This window comes from Chenopodium quinoa, unplaced genomic scaffold (assembly GCF_001683475.1).
Source record: "Chenopodium quinoa cultivar QQ74 unplaced genomic scaffold, ASM168347v1, whole genome shotgun sequence".
Taxonomy (NCBI): Eukaryota; Viridiplantae; Streptophyta; class Magnoliopsida; order Caryophyllales; family Amaranthaceae; genus Chenopodium; species Chenopodium quinoa.
The window spans coordinates 3152339-3171539 of NW_018744460.1; the positions used below are offsets into that span (position 1 = coordinate 3152339).

The window sequence follows — 19201 nt, forward strand, 5'->3', positions numbered from 1 at the left end:
AAATGATGATGTACATGCATTGCTCTTGCCCATTTTCATGTTTAGCTTCTTGTCGGTCAAGCTTGTCGTAGGCTCGTACTAGATCGAGTCATTTTCATGTTGTGCTTGTTCAGCTCACTCATGTATATCTCTTCTATGATATTTTTTGGGGGGTTGTGAGTCTTTTAACTTTTCTCCCCATTTATAAAGAAGTGTTTTATCCACTAATCTGAATCGAAATGGTTCATGTCAACTAAAAATTAACAAAAGAAATATTAACTTTCTATATACTATTGATCAGTGGAATTCCAATATAAATGGATTTTTGATGAGAAACTTGTTTGGCTGAAAATAAGAATTACGAAGTAGTTTTCATCTACTTCGTATAGTTTTATTTCACATGTAGATCCTGTTTGGCAAAAATAGCGGTAGCGGGTTATTTTTAGCGGTTAAGTAGCGGATAGCTGTTAGAGTTCCGAGTAGCTGTCAATTAGTGGTGGGTAGAGGTTAGCTGTCAATATAGCGATTAATAGTATGAGTGTTTTGGTAAAAGTAGCGGTTAAAATGTTAAAATACAACCATAATCCATGCATAATATTAAAATGTAAACAAAATTTGTCAAAAGCTACCCACTACCTTTCAAATAAATGCTAATATTTTTAACATTTGACAAAGCACCCTGTTTGGTGGTGGCGTTTGAGGTAGCGGTTAGCGTTTTAACTAGTCAAAATACTACTAGAAATAAATTGAGAGTGTTTGGCAAGGTAGTGGTTCTAATAGCGGTTAATAATAGAGATAGCGTTTGGGTAGCTTTTCTCAAACGTTAAAAACAGTAGCGTTTAGAAGTAGTGAGTAGCGTTTGGTAAATTTTTATCACTTTTTAAGCAATATTTATATGAATTTGATATATTTTAGTATTGCAAGCGCTACTTTTGCCAAACACTCATACTATCGACCGTTACTTTGACAAATAACCTCTACCCACTACGTTACTAATTGACAACTACTCGCTACCTTAACAGCTACCCGCTATTCGACCACTGAAAGCTACCCGCTACCGCTACTTTTGCCAAATAGGACCAAACGCTACATTTACCACTAACCGCTACATGAAACGCTACCTTACCAAACACACTTATTTTTTCCTACTAGTGTTTTGACATGGTCTAAAGTCTAAAGTCTAAACACTAATCGTTACCTTAAACACTACCGCCAAACAGGACCTTAATGACATTTTCATAATATTATTTGAATGATTTAATCTTTCCCTCTTAATTATTACTTAAGGAGACTTAAAGTTAGTAACTTCCTTCATTGAACTATGCTTTGTTAATGGCTTAAGCATTGTAGATTGTGGATTAGGGACGTACACCGGCCTTAAGCCCTAAACGACTCAGTAGACCCCACTAGAATTGGTAATTCAAGCAGCACACATCAACGATACTACAACCCTTATACAAGTAAGCATTAGTATCTTCTTGGGTCAAGTTATGCCATTATATACTAAGTATGTTATTGCTTGAAAAATGAGATTAAAATTGTTTTAATTCTGTTTTACATAATTGTTAAATATAGTTGAGGACATAATAATGAAAAATAAAAGTAGTATAATTGGTTATAGGCTACAAAAATGTTTTTTCTGGGTGGCTAGCCATACAGTATGGTTAGGGTTATTTATTCAGGGGTTACTTAGTCGATTAAGGCCTCAAGAGTTACTTATTCTGGGGTACGGTTATTCAGTTGGTTAGCGCGTTTTTGCCGAGGTTACTTATTCAAGGGTTACTTATTCAGGGGTTACTCAGTCGGTCAAGGGTTACTTATTTTGGGGTTACTTAGTCAGTTAACGCATTTTCCATGTGAGTAACACCTGACCGACCGAGTAATCCCCGACTGACCGAGTAATCCCTGAATAAGTAACCTCGACCACACAGTGTGGTCAACCACATATATAAAACTATTACGGGGCGTTTGGTTGGAGGGATGGAAATAAGAGGGATAAGAAGGGAGGATAAAGATAGGGAATTGATAGGTGAGACAAGGATATATAATTATTATCCCATGTTTGATAAGTATGGAAAACAAATTAGAGATAAGTAATAATTTTATATATAAAAATACCCTTACTAACTTCTACCATTTCAATTCATTTAAGGGTAATCAATACTATTATTTTAAAACAGGAAGTTGGAAGGACACTTGTCCTCTTCCTGTTTTAAAAATAATTTTTTTTTAAAAAAAAAATAGTTTTTTTCATCCAAAAAAATTAAGAAAATAGTTTTTTTCATCCAAAAAAAATTATTAAAACAGAAAATCACATCAAACAATTCTTCTACATCTCTTCCATCCCAACCCCCTAATCATGCCTATTCAAGAAAATAATTTATTAAATCCAAAAAAAATATAATCTATACTAATATTTTAAAACAGGAAATTTAAAGGACACTTGTCCTCATCTTGCATTTATGATTTTTGTTTTTTTTTTTTGGTTTCAACTAAAGTGTAAAAAAAATATAATAATAATAATAATAAAAAAAAAAAACTCCTAAATTATTCAGTCCCCTAAAAAAAAGATATCAATTTTCATTTGTGTCACTTGGGTTTCACTAAATTGCATTATATATATAAATATTCAATCACACTAAAATATTAATAATAGTTTATCTTCCCCCTCTCTAACTTTTTACGCTTTCTCTATTTACCCTAACTCTACCATTTCTCTCTTTCATCCTAAATCTATATTTATATTAAGTAATTAAAAAAAATTATTGTCAAGATGTATACAAACTTCAAAAAATAATAGCGATATTGAATTTAAGGGAGCAATCAAACGTATGTTTTCTCAACTTTATTTATAATTCGTTTTTTTTTTTAAAATTTCTTTTCACTTTTTTGTTGCTTTGGTATTTAATCATTTTTTAACAAATTGCGCTTTAGAGTTTTGTCTAGGTTTTTATAAAACTTTCTATTTTTTTTTCCTTTTTCAATGTTCAAAGATAATTTTTTTTTTTATGAATTTTAATATTTTTTAAATTTTATCATGTGTCACATTTTTTTTCAGATCTTGATTTTTATTAAGTTTTTGTAGGATTTTAATATTTTTCAAATTTTTTTTTTCTGAATTTGTTTTTGAATAATTCTTGGGTGATTGGTGTTTAATCATTTTTTTAAGAAGAATTGTGTATCAATATTTTTTTTGGATTTTTTAAAAAGATTTTCATAATTAATTTTCTTTTACAATGTCTAAAGATCGAGTTTTTATAATTCTATTTTCAATATTTTTTATTTTGCTGTATATTTCCTTTTCATTTTTTAAGATCTCAATTTAAATTTATTTATTTTTAACTTCATTTTTGTCTATGATTTTCGTTTATTGTGTTTTTAGTACTATTTTTGTAAATTTGAACTAGATTTGCAAAACAAATTATTTATTTGATCTAATTTTAATTACGTTTTTAAATTGTTATTTTCACTTATTGCTAACATGATGTTTTTCATGTGGCAAAGTAGTTATTTGTATTCTTTCCTTGATGCTACATTGTACTTTCATTATATAATAAAATTACGAGTGCCTGTTTTTAATGTTCAAAATGTCCAGTTGCACATAAGCTAGACTCTATATTGAGTTTTGTTTTTTTTTGTAAAATCTTTTTCTAAATTGTACATTCTGCTCTACTATATATTTTCTCTTTAATAATCGATTTTGATTTTCTTTTCTATTTTCAGTTTTCGATTTCTTTTAAGTAATGTTGATTTGATTTATTTGGTGATTTTATGTGTTTGTAGGTGAAAAATTCAATATTCAACAAAGGAATAATATATTTGGATGGAAACTACAATATATCAATTTTGTGAAGAGACAATTGGAAGCATTTAATAAGAATTTCATATGATTAGTTTTGTACAAATAATTTTATTGTCATTGTACTCTCATACTGTTTTTTTTTTTTTTTTTTTGAAAGAATAGTGTTTCTTGACATTAACTAAAATAACATAAATAATAAAATTTTTAATCAGAAGTATTAGTGTTTGATTAATGTTTAATGATTTTATTATAAATTATTTTGTTTTTATCAATTTATTATTTAATGCATCCATATGTAGGTAAGCTAGCTAATGTTTTCCATCACATGTACGTTGGGTTTGGGTAAAACATGTATGTATTAGTAGATAGTTTTTTTGCTTGATGCAATTTGTATTTCTTACATATGATATGATGTAATTAATTTTTTTTTGGATTAGAATATACCGCATTACATTTACGTAGTATTTTATGCTACTAACAAAATACAATATAATTTATATTTACATATGTTTTGATTTAAAAAAAAACCTAAGAACAATTTAAACACACAATAGTAAAATTCTTTAATTGAAAAATATATACTTTTTATTTAACCAACAAGATTAACCCATGCATCACACGAGCTAAATACTAGTTTGGTCTTATAAAACCCATTTCTTATTCTTTCCCCTTATACCACCCCCCTTAGTTATAGAAATGGAGGGATAGGTGAGTGTTTTTATTTTTATCTCTAACCCCCTTCTAATCCCCATCCCTCTAAACAAACACTACATTTTTTCTATCCCTATTTTTTATCCTTGTCCCACCCCTTTTATCCTCTAAACAAACACCCTCTTAGGGTATTATCATATTACCTATGTTTAAATCTATTCTATTATGCGTGTGTGTGTGTGTTTTGTTTTTTAAACCCTCTATTTATTGGTCTCCCCTTGTGAGAGTAAGTTCGAATGGTATGTAATAATCGGTTAAAGAAAGATATGCAGAAATTTCTTGAATTTAGGATGTGGAGATTGACTCTTTAACTTGATCCTCTACTGAATATGGACTAATTTAAGCTGTGTATTTGTATAAACAGCTTTATTTAATTCATTTTGGGCTGTTAAGTATTGTTTTTGTTGAAACAAAGTGTGTTTTGGGTGTGAATTTTGTAATGTAGAGTGTGGTATACTTGGGTGTGGCTCAAGGGCAACCCACATTTTGTGGAGCGGGAAGACTTACCTACCGAGCCAACCTAACACACACGCATGCGTTGTCGACTCGGGTTGGATGATCAAAACAGATTTAAATTTTTTGAACAAGGTTTAGTTATGTAATTAATGCCTTTTCAAACCCACTACCGTTTTAATTCCCATTACTTATGTTAATTAATTTTTAACTGATTTTATGGTAACTGTTTCTGTCCATTATTACGGTAACCGTTTTAATTAGGGATTAAACGACTTAATTGCAACGTTTAATTTTCAGCTATAAAATAACACTTTGCTCACCGATTTTATATATATAGAAAATATTATTCTTTTTTGTATTAAAAATAAATAAAAATCGATCTAGCAGTTTTTCTTTAGTTTTGGTGTTTAGTTGCCCGGTGTTTCTGTGCAAATCCATTGGTACATTATACTTTTGAGAGACTGTTTTATCCTGGAGGACATCCGGTTGTGGTTCGATCTGCTTGCACAAATTAGAGGCAGTACCATGAATATTCTAAAGAGAGCGACATAGTCCGTGACTTAGCCTTATAACCGATAACATTGTTCTTATTGTTTTTGTTCCGCAGTTCCATTTATAATGGTTTCTTGTTTCTAGAAAGCACTAATATCAACTGTGGCTTTGTTCCTCAACTCTTTGTCGTCATTTGGCTCGTCTAGTGGCATCAATCGTGGCGATGGTCGCAATGCTAGTTGTAAATCCTTGTAATGGAGATATATATCGCGACGACTTGCTATGTTGTTAGTATAATACGATCTTAGCTTGATGTTAGGAATTTACTTAATAATCTTGACGCTCTGCTGGTAATCGCAGTGGAATATCCTTTTTGATAGAGGAATATTTTCCCTTGGGATTGCGGTGTCCAAGGTTAACTTCTTCTTGTGTCGGATTATACTTTGGGTTATGCACATAGCACTTACCAAAGCATCTCTCTTATGCTGGGTCTAGGTTTGATATACAATTTTTTCCCATCCTTAAATCTTAAGGAGATAGTCCATGCTATTGGTGTTGTTTTACCCTCTTTTACACAAAACCTTACACTTTTGCCCCTTGATAAAACGAAATTTTCTTATCAACGTTAGAAAGTGGGCTTCCTCAAGTCTTTAGTCATAGTATGAATTTTGACACTCCTACAATTCGAAAATTCAATATCAACCATATTCTTACCGATAGCCTCATACCCACCAGTGCTACCCCTAATAACAGATCAAGTTAAATTTTTTGCATAATGTATTGTGATTTTGTATAAAAAGTTACCATCAAATTTTTAAATATCTATTGATCTTGCACGAGTTATTATCACAGATAAAATTATATACAACATATGTCGAAATATTTCGTATGCAACAAAATAAAATTAGTCAAATTAATACAGAATAAGATATTAAGGAGTGAAAATAGTATGGTAAAAGGGGGTGTACCATGTGCATGGTACACTCGGAAGTACATTACATATAAATAAAATAATATTGGGACAAATTTAATGTTCTTTTATTTATATGTAATGTTCTTTGTTTTATATGTAATGTTCATTTCACCCAGTCATTTTCTCTCTCTTCGATACTCTCTCTCTACTCCCTCTAACTTCTTCCATTTTATTTCTTGATTTTTATAGTTTTTATGTGTTTAATTCATCACTCACAAACACATTTTTACTAGATTTTACACTCCAAAATCTGAATTTCACAACCAAATTTTCGGATTTTTCATGATTTGAGAATTTTGGGTATTTTTTATTTTGGCTAAAAAACTTGCAATTGAGTGTTCAACTTGCTTGATTTCCACTATTAATTCACTTTACAAGGGTTTTCTACTCATTTGAGGTATGACTTCTCTTTCTTTGTTCATCTTTGTTCTATTTCATGAATATGAAACCCTAGGTTGTGCTTCAATAGTGAACTCTCTCTTTGCTTGTTATTTTTACCTATATTTTGTATTTTGTGATAATGTTTATTGTTCATATAAAACTTTATTATCATGAAATTACTTGATTGTTTGAATTTTTGGCACTATCATTGTTGTTCATCTTCTTCAAGGGTTTGGGTAGTAGCATTTTTCCATTATTTATATTTGACGTTCTTTTTCAGAAAGATAATGTTCTTTTATATATGTGTGTAATATAATCTTATTTTTAAGTTTTGTTCTTTTATTGTATGTAATGTTCTGTATTTTATATGTAACGTTTTTTGTTATGTACTCTATGTTAGTTTGTAATGTATAATAAATTATTATAACTACGATTTTTTTATTTATAAATAATGTTCTTTTATTTATAGGTAATGTTCTTTTATTCATAGGGTGATATTCTTCCGGGTGTACCATGCGCATGGTACACCCGGGTGTACGAAACAATTATTGATTAAGGAGTACTAATTTTCTTCACGGACAAATTATAATGCGAAATCACAAAATTATACCAACGGGCTAACCTGTATAATTATTACAAAAAATAAAAGTCTGTTTGTTTCTATACTACGGAGTAAAAAAAAAAAAAGATGTTAACCACATTAATTGATTAATGTTGATGAGGTAGGTTGGAGGGGCGTGTTGGTGCACACTGCAGATAAGGAGGCCTTCCAAAGGGAGGTTTGATAGGTACTTGTATATACATATCAAGGGGCATTTGAGACATTTCGCATGAAATTTACCTATCTTTCTCCTCCTTTTCTCTCACACCCACGTGCTGGATTTAAATGTACCACTGGGTGATTAATAGTATCACTAGATGATCAAATAGTATCACTGAACATTCAGTGGTACTATATATTCATTCAATGGTAATGTATATTCATTTAGTGGTACCAACTACGTATAGAAATAATATCACTACATAATCAATGATATTATATAAGATTTTAGTGGTACATTTAAAAATTGGTCCCACTTGCCAATCTCTCTCCTCCTTTCTCTCACTCCCATGTGCTTACAATACTTTTTAATATTTTAAGGTTTGATATGTATTTGCAAATACATGTCAAAAACTTCCTCAACTGCAGAGTGCAGACTACAGGTCTACAGCAGACCAGACCATCACCAATTCACCAGTACGTAGACTGTACGGAGCAGATAAGACCAAAAAGCCTCAATCTCCTTTATCTTTTCCAATTTCAACTAACACAATATTTCGCTCCAATTATTTCTCCCCACATCATTCACCGTTAACCTTTCTTCACAAAAAATCAACGGCCATAAATTTACTACGGTCTATCATAAGCAAGTGAAACCGTTCACACTGAATTACTCACTCTATAGTCAAATAACCGTCTATAAAAAGCAACTTTTCAGTCTTCTTTTCTTCAACCTCGCTCCACCATTTCGTTTCCAAAGCCTAGCTTCTCTCTCCAACCTTCGCCGATCAGGTTTCCTTCATTTTCTCTCTCTCCATCTTTTAGGAATTTTGCTTATGGATTTTATGTTAAATACTGTTTTATTAATAATTTGCGTCTTTTTTCTACGATTACGTAAATGTTATTGTAAGTTATTGCCGATTTTTTATTTTTTTTTTAATCAATTTCTTCTGTTTTGATGCATGTTTATGATGCCATTGTTTTTGATGTTTTTCTGGGTGTTGGAGATTATTGTACATGTTTTTCGCCATTATAAATAATCATTTTCGTCTGTTTTGAAGTGTGTTTATGATGCATTTGTGTAATCACCTTTATCGATGGTTCATATGGTTAAGGATTTGTATAATGATGCTATTATGAGATTTTTCTTCAATTTTATATGTTGTAATGCATGTTAATGAACCGAAAAATTAAATATAACGGTATTTTATCCGATTTACTGGTGCAATGCAATTAACTTGTCACTTATGCTCCATTTATTTAGCGTATTTTTGGATGTTTATTTTTATAAATGATCTTTGCATCTATATAGATGTCACATTACTCGTTTAAATTTTACATTACTCGTTTAAATTTTGTTGTATTGATGTAAATATGGGTGAATAGTGCTGTTTCATCTGGTAATTGTTTGTTTCTAAAATGTGTGAATCAGTTAATGAAATTAAGGATCTGAATAGTTCATATTTTGTGCTTTCTAGTCGAATTCGATGTTGTCTCGGCTCGACCAGAATAAATTGTCACATTGATTTTTTGAAGCAATGTTGGTAAATATTTGATAATAGAAGTACTCCATATAGAATTGATCTTATTTTTGTTCGATTATTGTTAGTCATGGCACTCATAGAGTCATAGAGCATGTTATACTCCAATTCTTACTCATTGTGTTTATATTTTATGTTCGGTTGCCCTAAAATACTTTCCATAGACCAATAGTACGTACTCAGATCATAGAGTCATAGACCATGCAATTGTCAAATTTGATCATTGTTAACAAATCTTCCTGTTTGCTAGTGGTTTAATCGTTCATTCGATCGAGTTCTTGTTGAATGTTTGGCACAAGGGTTTTTATCTTAGTACTCCGTATTCCGCACTCATATCATAGAGTCATAGAGCGTGTGATGCTTTCTTTGAATTTTAAATTTCACTTATTCTAATTGAAGGTTCAATGGGCACTCAAGAGGGGGGGGTGAATTGAGTGTTAAGTAATCGTTAGCGATTTTTGCTTCTTTTCGGATTATGTGTAAGGAACCAGTTGTGCTGGTTCCCTTATGCAGCGGAATAAAACAAAGCAATAAAGAACACAACAAATTTAACGAGGTTCAGCCAACTCAGGCCTACGTCCTCCTATCCTAAGTCCTTTATTAATCTACTCCGAAAAACAAAGACAAAGAACACTCTACTGTTTCCCTACTCCGGGAACCAGTCTACCCCACACTCTACTCCGAGTGTGCTCTCGACTTACACTCGTAAGCCCAATGTGTTTGAACTCACAAACACTCACCCAGCCTTTAACCCCTTTGTTAAAGACTCAATACAAGAATCAAGAACTCTCCTTTGATCTCACTTCTACGAAGCTAATTAAGAGAAAATGTTTTTGTACTAGAATGCTCTTGTATATGACTTGATGAATGGGATTAGTGCTTAAGTATATGCTCTCAAATAATTGCTCTTTTTAATTTCTGGAGAGGCACCCGAAATATGTGAAATAAGATGAGTTTATATAAGCTTAGATTCCTAAAACCTAGTTTCCTTAAATCACACAATCTTAGAGAATAAGATATATTGTAATTTTAGGAAAGTATTTATCTTATTTGATTTAATCACAAAGATAGAATCAATTAAGATAAATACTCCTAGTTTTTAGGTAACCAAGAATATTTCATCTTATTTCCAGCTGCACAAAATATTTTCAAAATAATCTTTTCGAAAAAATCTTTTTGTAAAATCTTTTTCCAAAACGGCAGCTCGAATATTTCGTACAGTGAACCTGGTTCCCCGACCTGGTTCCCTGAATTGAAACATGTTATGAAACCTGTTCCAACTTTGTACCAGATTTCATATCATACTTCAATATACTTTTAAGCACTTATATAACCCAAACATGCAAGCATACTACGGAGCATATTACATGAAAACCTAGATAACATATTAAAGCATAAATCGTCTTTTCTTCATGTAATCTTCAAGACTTGAATCTTCCTTGAATACTTCTATTATGAGCAAACAATCTTTCTTCGAAATATCTTCGAAAGGCTTCTATGCTCCAAGTCTTGGAATCAACTCAACTACTGCACATGTAACATGGTTAATGCACAATAAAGAGTATGTGACTGCTTTTCCGCATAGCAGTCAAGGAAACGGTTCATACTGGTTCCCCACCAGTACATAGCACATTTATCATCTAACTGTTTCCTGTATATAGATAAGTTAGTTCAATAGATAACTCATATAATCAATAACTTATCTAGGAAAACAGTGTTCTATTTTAGTTGGTTCCCCCAACTGTATTGAACACTTTCAAAGACCTGTTTCCCTTAGCTGTTTGTCATCATTCAAAACTATCAATCAAAACCTAAGGGACTCAACACTAATAATCATGTTGCGCTCTTGCAGGAAATGTCGAACCAGAAGACTCACTACTGTGGCTATGCTGTGGTTGTGCCGAACGACACCACTGTCAGCACAAAACAGAGCGGAGCTAGTACTGGAAACTATGAGATGACAACCAGGAGCAACAACTACGACAAGCAGAGTGGCAGCTACTTACGTCAAACTGCTAAGGAGTCGTACTCAAGTGGGGATTACTCTAACAGGGGGAAAACTGGATACAAGGCTGAGTACAAGACTAGCTCAACTGTGAAGGTTGGCGACAAAGGAGGTTACACTGAGTACTACAAGCAGGAGAAGGTGACTAGGGTGAACTATTGACAGTGGCAGCAACTCTGGAGGTAGCAAGGGCAACTATGGTGGCGGTGGCAAGAAGTATCTTTACTGATGGCACTCTTTAGGTTCCTCGTCTGAAAAGAAATCAATTTAGGAATTTGATGCTCTAATGTAGTTGATCCAAATACTTTGTTCTACTTCTAGCAATGGTTGATATTGATGTTATTATGCAGTTTTAACTCTCAAGTGTAACTAGGATTGGCTCTTCTGGTTTGTTAAAAGCAATGGAGGTGGGAAGTTAAATGTTTAAAGCTTATGGTTTGCATTAAGCTTTCTGGCTGCCTGTTGTTTCTATGATATGATTAGATTTTGATGCAAACTTCGATGGTATTTAAGCAAGGATGGTATTAAAGTCTTTTTAGATGTACACCTCAACCTCCCTTCTACTAGTTCTTGCTCATCGGTAAAAAAATAAATTTAAAACTAAAAAGGCTCCTGTATTTATTGGCAAAGGGGAGGTGAACTTTTATGTAAAGTGGATGACCCCTCCATTATTTTGGCTAATGTGGTCATGTGAATTGAGTCAATTCTAATTCTATCAGAGTGTAATCAATATTGGAAAATATATGAATTAGATAATTTCCATATTGATATTGTTTTTTCTAAAAAAAATTTATTGTTGATAAGTTAATGAAAATTTTAAATTATAGCATAAGATAAATCTATGATAATTTGATATTGTACAGAATTTGAAAAGTTTACATACCATTAAATATTAATTTAAGTTATTTTTATAGACTATAAATAGTGGATAAATCGATACGGAGTTACACTAAAAGTGGATAAACCATAAAATTATTAGCTGAGTCACATCACAGTGTCCTTTAACGGCTTTTTTTAATTTACACTTAATTTTCTCTGACTTATTTACCAGATTGATCAATAACCTCCCTTTTCCCAGGCCTTTTTTTATTATCCTACCCTTTTCCATCAATCAATTCAAAAACAATGGCGAAACACGAAGATCAACCAGTACCAATCTACACCTCTCTAGAACCCGTCTATGGCGATGGCTCGCTTCTCGAAGAAGCAAGACTTCGTTTCGACAAAATCAAATCAAAATTCCAACAATTCTTCTCTCATCCTCCTGAAATCTTCGCGCGATCTCCAGGTTTTATAATTTTTTATTTTTTCAATTTTCTCTCTCCTCAATTTATGCTAATTTGATGGTTTTTTTTTTGTGGATTAGGGAGAGTCAATTTGATCGGAGAGCATATAGATTATGAGGGGTATTCGGTGTTACCGATGGCGATTAGACAAGATACTATTGTTGCGATTCGAAGGAGAGGCGAAGATGAAGAGAAAGTGCTTAGAATTGCGAATCTCGATGATAATAAATATTCAATGTGTACATATCCTGCTGATCCCAATCAGGTTAATTTTAATCATCTCTCGTATTTTTTTTTTGTCGATTTTGCTGATTATATAGAGTATAAGAATAGTGTTTTTATTAGTTATTGCTTTATGTGGAAGCTGAAAAGTCAATGCTGGTTCACTTCACTCAAATGTAATTGAAGAGAGTTGGGTTCGATTTGGTTGAAGTAAGAGTGGAAGAGGAATTGGGTTTGACTTAGAGCAATACTACTTTTTTTTTTTTTAGGGAGTTGTGTTGTGATCTGTGCTCTCATGATAAATTGGCATTGTGTTTTTGTGGTAGTATTCATGGCGGAATCAAGTCTGAGAAACTTGCTTGCTTAATTGGATAATTTAGGGATAGCATGAGGGAATACGAGTACTCCCTTCGTCTGGTATTGGAAAAAGGGATAAATTATGAGATTTTAGCATAATTCTATTTAGATGGAGCAATGGAGAGAAAATAAGGGGTATAATTATTGATAGGTTACTTCGGTGAATTCATGGTGGTTGTGCAATAATACGGGGTTGGGACAATGTGTCTTTTATCCCCGAACAGAAGGACTATTATGGACACATGACTACATGAGTTAGCAATTGTGCATACTAATATTAAGTTATTTCAGGACACAATATTAAGCTGAGATGTTTGATTGTTTCTGTTTCTCTTATAACCTGTTTTTCTATAGTATACTGCTATGACCAGAATATATTAAGACTTGTTCTTGGTTATAAGTGGCAGATGTTATAATTAATTTAAATCTATTATTTTAAGCAGGAACTTGACTTGAAGAATCTCAAATGGGGTCATTATTTCATCTGTGGGTAAGATTCGTAGTTTTTTAGATTATATTGTTAACTGCTGATGCATTTTGATTTATTTTTTAATCAATCAATCAGCTCAGAACGGATTTTTAGTCTTCCAAAGTTTACGCTGCTATAATTTTTTATTTTTTTTATTAAAGTTTTCTGTAATATTTTATATATGATATGCAGATATAAAGGCTACCATGAATATGCCAAATCAAAAGGTGTAAATGTTGGTGAACCTGTAGGCCTGGATATCATTGTAGATGGAACAGTGCCAACTGGTATATTTTCTTTCTTTCTTTTTCACTAAACTTGTCACAATGGTTCTGATTAGCATAGGAAAGAACAAATATTTTAATAATGATCTGATTATGGCAGTGCTCATTCTGAGTTGTATTTGCGATTTCTTTTTCACTTAGGTTCTGGATTGTCAAGTTCGGCAGCTTTTGTTTGCTCTTCTACAATCGCTATAATGGCTGCTTTTGGGGTGAACTTCCCTAAGGTATTTATAACTCTTTGTAGTAGTTAATTCTACTGCTCGCTGATTTTCACCTCAGTTGCTTTTCACAATCCATGTCATTAATTGGAAGAAAATAATTGCATTTTCTATTAGTGTTCTAAGCTTCGGAAAATAGTTTATCACAAACTTGCTTGAAATGATCCAAGAGGACTGATTGCTTATCTTTCCATATGGATGATCTGTTGAGTGGAGATTTTAAGGGCTATATCCTCTTCTCAAGTCAGACTGTATCTATGTCTTAGAGCTCTCTGAGATAACATTTAGGCCTATCTTATAACGCTGCTATTATTTTATTAATTGTTACTGATTTGGGAAAAGCTTTTAACAATAGGACCTTTTTTTTTTATATATATAAAAAAAAGTATTTTTTTGAATTCAAAATTCTGTTATGCTACTTGAACTTCCTTCTGCATGAGGAAAGCAATATATATTGGGCTGGTCTTGCACAATTTGTATCGGATGGAACAAAAGGCTGTAACAGACTGTACAGTAACAGCTTATATTCTATTGTCATATGTAGTTTACTGTCAATATTTGTCTTGGTTGCAATCTAGATTTTAAATTCTACTCCGTAATATAATTTCTTTTTTCAAATTTTATTCCCTTTTTTGCAGAAAGAAATTGCACAACTCACTTGTGAATGTGAGCGGCACATAGGGACGCAGTCTGGTGGAATGGATCAGGTTAGACAGCATATTGTTATATATTTAAAGGAATTTGAGTAAAATGAAAGACTGTACTGGGAACATTAAGTTCTGAAGTTATACGAATATTTACTGAAAAATTCACTAACTACATGCAGTTTGTCAATGTTGTTGAATTATTTTTCTGTGGAGTTATCTTTGAGACCACTTCTTGCTAAATAACTACTCCTAATATTCAAGTGTTGAACTTTGTAGGCTCAAGACTTACGAATATACTTTCGTTTTTTCTTCATGTTGGAAATTATATATTATTATCTTACCCTCTCATTGCTTTCATAGATTTTTATGTCTCTGTCTAAACTATACTACAGTTCACATTCTCTGTTTTCTTCTCAACTCTAGTATCGTTCCAGGCGTTTACCTGAACTTCTCTTGATACTCAACTATTAGAGTTCCATACTGATTCAAGGCTTTAGAGCAATTTGCTCTTGACCTGATTTGACATCTGATTGCTCATTTTTGGATCTATAAAGAGCTCCCTATAAAAATATTACTGCATAATATGAAAAGACCCTGCCTAACTTCTGTTGAGAAGATAAAATGTAGCTCTATGTCAATACATTTGGAATTCTGAATGTAAATATATCAATCAATGTTGAGAGTATTCTATGTATCAATTGATTTAAGCGTGTTTTTGTTAGGCAATTTCTGTCATGGCCCAGACTGGATTCGCGGAGTTGATAGATTTCAATCCTATTCGTGCAACTGACGTAAAACTTCCAGCTGGGGGATCATTTGTAATAGCACATTCATTGGCAGAGTCTCAGAAAGCTGTCACTGCTGCCACAAATTACAACAATCGTGTGGTTGAATGCAGACTTGCTGCAGTGAGTTTATTTTCAACTTGACTTAACGCTCTGAATAAAAATTTTGATGGTTACAAAATTATTCATTCTACATGAGTTCTAAGTTCTATTAGGCAGTTATGATGACACAAAAGAAAACCAAAATTTTATGACATTGTTTTTCTTCTGATTATTTTGCTGCCGACTAAGCTGAAGATTATTAAGGAATGTGTTAAATAGCTTCTTGATTAAAAATTTAGGGTTGATATGAGTGTTTGATGCAGTACTGTTGATGTTTGAGTTTTGCATAAAAGTTTGCTTGTTTGACTTCTGCAGATTGTGTTGGGTATTAAGCTTGGAATGAACCCAAAAGAGGCAGCATCCAATGTCAAAACACTTTCTGATGTTGAGGGCCTCTGTATGTCCTTCGCTGGCACTCGTGGCTCTACTGATCCTGTACTAGCTGTCCAGGTACCCATGCATACCTTTTTAATAGTAGTTGTCTCTTTGTACCTATAGCATTACCCATGGTTTAGTTATTTGCTGTTATTTTAGGAACCGAGTAATGGATTATGCTATATTACCTTTAATTAGAATGTGTTGGGTGTAGAGAGAATTTCATATAGTGCAAAGTTGGTCTCGCGTTATATGATGGTATTATTTAACAGAGTGCTCATATTGTGCTGCACTATGAATCACCAACTGTTTAGTTAATTCTGAAATTTGACTAGGCATAATCAATCCTTTTTTACCACCAGTTTGACGATGCAAACCTTCTCTGTTTTTCCAGGAGAATCTTAAAGAGGAACCATATACTGCTGACGATATTGAGAAGATCACTAATGAGAGTCTGCAATCAATCTTTAGCGACTCCCCTACTTCTTTGGATGTTTTGAAGGCAGCCAGACACTATAAGCTGCATCAGGTATAATACTACAGATGGATCTTATTTGCAGTACTTGACTGTTTGGTGATTGTTAATTTAATTTAGACCCTTGCAACTATGTTTGCATTCATGAATCGTGATTGTTAGTTACCAGGCATCTGTTTGATTTTATCTTTGGTTATTGTAGATCCTATTTGTATGCAGTTGGTTGTTATTTACTCACAAACATATAAGATGTAACTCTGTAGTTGCTGCATGTTATCAGATGCTAGGAATGGGTGTTTGACAATGTCATTATTTAGTATACTCTCCTTTTCTTTTTTCAAAATGTTTCAATTTTCATCAAGGGTGTCTTCTCATTTTGGAAATTTGATACTTTAATCTCATCCACTACATACACCACAATTCAATTGTATTGTGCAATCTGCTCTAGCTGCCAATTTATGATGAAAGAGTGGAATTTCTTGTCTTTATGTCCCTGCTGCTTTTTTTTTCATTAGTTCTTGGAACATTCTCTTCTCTTTTCTTTTCTTTCCTTCTCCCCCCCCCCACCTTTTTTTTTCCTTCCTGGATCTTTTTCAAGTCATCATGGTAATATTTCTAAATTGTGAATCTCTCTTTTGCTATTTTAGCTCCGACCATTTTTTTTCCCTGTTAGGATGGTTTTAGATAAACCTTACATTGATGTTTAGGCTAGAGTGTTTCACTGATGGATTATTTTATGATTCTTTGATCCATCTGCTGTGTCGTATGCTTGCACACCAGTCACCACTGTGGTAGTAAATTAGTCATTTTCCCTTTCCAAATTATGCCTAACGCCAAATCGCCTTTCTCCAGAGGGCTGCTCATGTGTATTCTGAAGCTAAGAGGGTACATGCTTTCAAGGATACAGTGTCCTCAGATTTGAGGTAAGTTAAATTTTAGCTTTTGGCTGAGCATTTGGATCCTCTTCCCCTGTCGTGTATCTTTTAAATATCATGCTGGAGCTTACTATCCTTTCATTCTGCTGGAGACTGTTATATGCAGTGAGTTATTGTCTAAAAACATGAAGAGTCCCATAGCTGTTGTACCCAGTAGTTTGAAACAAATATCTGTAGTAGCTAAGATTAGAATTTTACGTAATGTGTATAAATAGTCTTTTGGATACTTACATTCTACAACTTGTCTTTGCAGTGAGGAGGATATGCTTAAGAAGCTTGGTGACCTTATGAATGAGAGTCATTATAGCTGCAGTGTTCTCTATGAATGCAGGTATCGAGGCATTAACCACTAGTGATGCTAATTTGAGTTCAATTTAATTATTCGATGAAGTCTTCCTTTGTACTAAACTACATGTGTGTGGCTGTTTTAGGTTGACCGAGTGCTTTAACTTTTATTTATGAATTTTAGCAATATTTATCGAGACTTGTTAGTGACCTGAATATGATGAGATTTGTGAGGAATGAAGGAGAATTGTAGCAAAACCTGTATTGTCACTAACTATAGCATAATGTTATATCACTTGCTCCTGGTCTCCTGCAATCCTGCTTCACATCTTCCGTTAAGTTGATCAATAGAACACATTAACTGTACCATTAATTTTAAATGGTCTAAGAGAAAGTATGAGTTTGCCGGCAGTTTAAGTCTAGTTGAGAAACTGAGGTTGCCGAAACCTAAAAACTACTAAGTAGTACAAAACAAGATTTAGAGTAAGGGAGTGGTAGGGCATAAGGAATACTTATCATATAGGTCCATCTTACATGGGGGGCTATCCACCGTTCTATGCTTTACAAACAAGATACACAAGCCTGAATTGCAACTTTGACTGCTTAAGGCGATGGGAATGAGTACTTCCCTTGGCCATTTTGATGTTTTGACAGCAATTGTGCTTTAAAGTGGAGCCCTGGTTGCAGACAGGGTGGAAATGTAATGCAGAAGTTAGAAATTGGATTACAGTTGGATTTGTTTGCTGTTACTTGCCACTTGATTTGCGCTTGGGTGTTTATTTCGCCTTCAGTTTTTCCTGTAGCAATATATAGGTCCTTTGATTTCTAGCTGCAGGAGGAGTGGAAGAAATGCCCTTCACTTTTCAGTTTCTTTCTGTAGCGTAGCAGTATGTAGGATCCTTTGCTTAGGGTGGAAATGTAATGCAGAAGTTAGAAATTGGAACATACTTTATTATATCGCTTTTTCTTTGGTGCTTCTTGATTAATTAAGATTTTGTTTCTTGGTGGTGAATGGGTGACTTTTAATATAGCTGTCCTGAGTTAGAAGAACTTGTGAAAGTTGCTCGTGATAAAGGTGCTCTTGGTTCAAGGCTAACAGGTGCCGGATGGGGTGGCTGCACAGTTTCTTTGGTAAAGGAAAGTACAGTGCCACATTTTATCCTTGATTTGAAAGTAAGTTCAACTAAACACTCCAGGTTTTAATAGAGTTTTGAAGTGTGCAGCCCGAATATAAGAAGAATTATTTGACCCATTTTGTGTGTGTCTCTATCAGGAGCACTTCTACCAATCAAGGATTGACAAGGGGGTGATCGGTAACAATGACCTTGGTCTCTATGTTTTTGCCTCAAAGCCATCTAGTGGTGCGGCCATCTTTAAGTTTTAGATTGTCCATTGCTGCCTATTCATCTTTGCACAGCCAAGTTTAGTTTCGTCTACCACAGTAACTGTTGCTTCTTCTGTCCCTGTTTTTTTTTATGTAAGCAAATGAACCAGTTATATCTGTGGAGCAAACCTCCACACCTGTTCTGTTACAGGAAATGTATAATTTAATGACAATAAAAAAAAAAAAAAAAATTAAGGCGTGAGCAACTTTATGTCGTATGAACTGATTTTTGTATCATCTTCAGATATATAAACTTCAGAAGATCATCTCGATGCAA

The 19201-nt window shown here is 33.1% G+C and overlaps 2 protein-coding genes across 2 annotated transcripts; both read left to right on the top strand.

Moving 5' to 3' along the window:
* The first annotated feature begins 8226 nt into the window (after positions 1-8226).
* LOC110697433 lies at positions 8227-11757 on the top strand. The gene is made up of 2 exons (XM_021874808.1): positions 8227-8346; positions 10948-11757. The coding sequence occupies exon 2, from the start codon at positions 10951-10953 to the stop codon at positions 11260-11262; it is 312 nt and encodes a 103-aa protein (XP_021730500.1). The 5' UTR covers positions 8227-8346; positions 10948-10950; the 3' UTR covers positions 11263-11757.
* A 392-nt stretch (positions 11758-12149) lies between these two features.
* LOC110697308 (galactokinase-like) lies at positions 12150-19201 on the top strand. Its single transcript, XM_021874682.1, has 13 exons — positions 12150-12388; positions 12467-12651; positions 13409-13455; positions 13627-13721; positions 13860-13942; positions 14575-14643; positions 15306-15491; positions 15786-15920; positions 16240-16374; positions 17173-17243; positions 17509-17586; positions 18572-18713; positions 18814-19201. The coding sequence occupies exons 1-13, from the start codon at positions 12226-12228 to the stop codon at positions 18922-18924; spliced, it is 1500 nt and encodes a 499-aa protein (XP_021730374.1). The 5' UTR covers positions 12150-12225; the 3' UTR covers positions 18925-19201.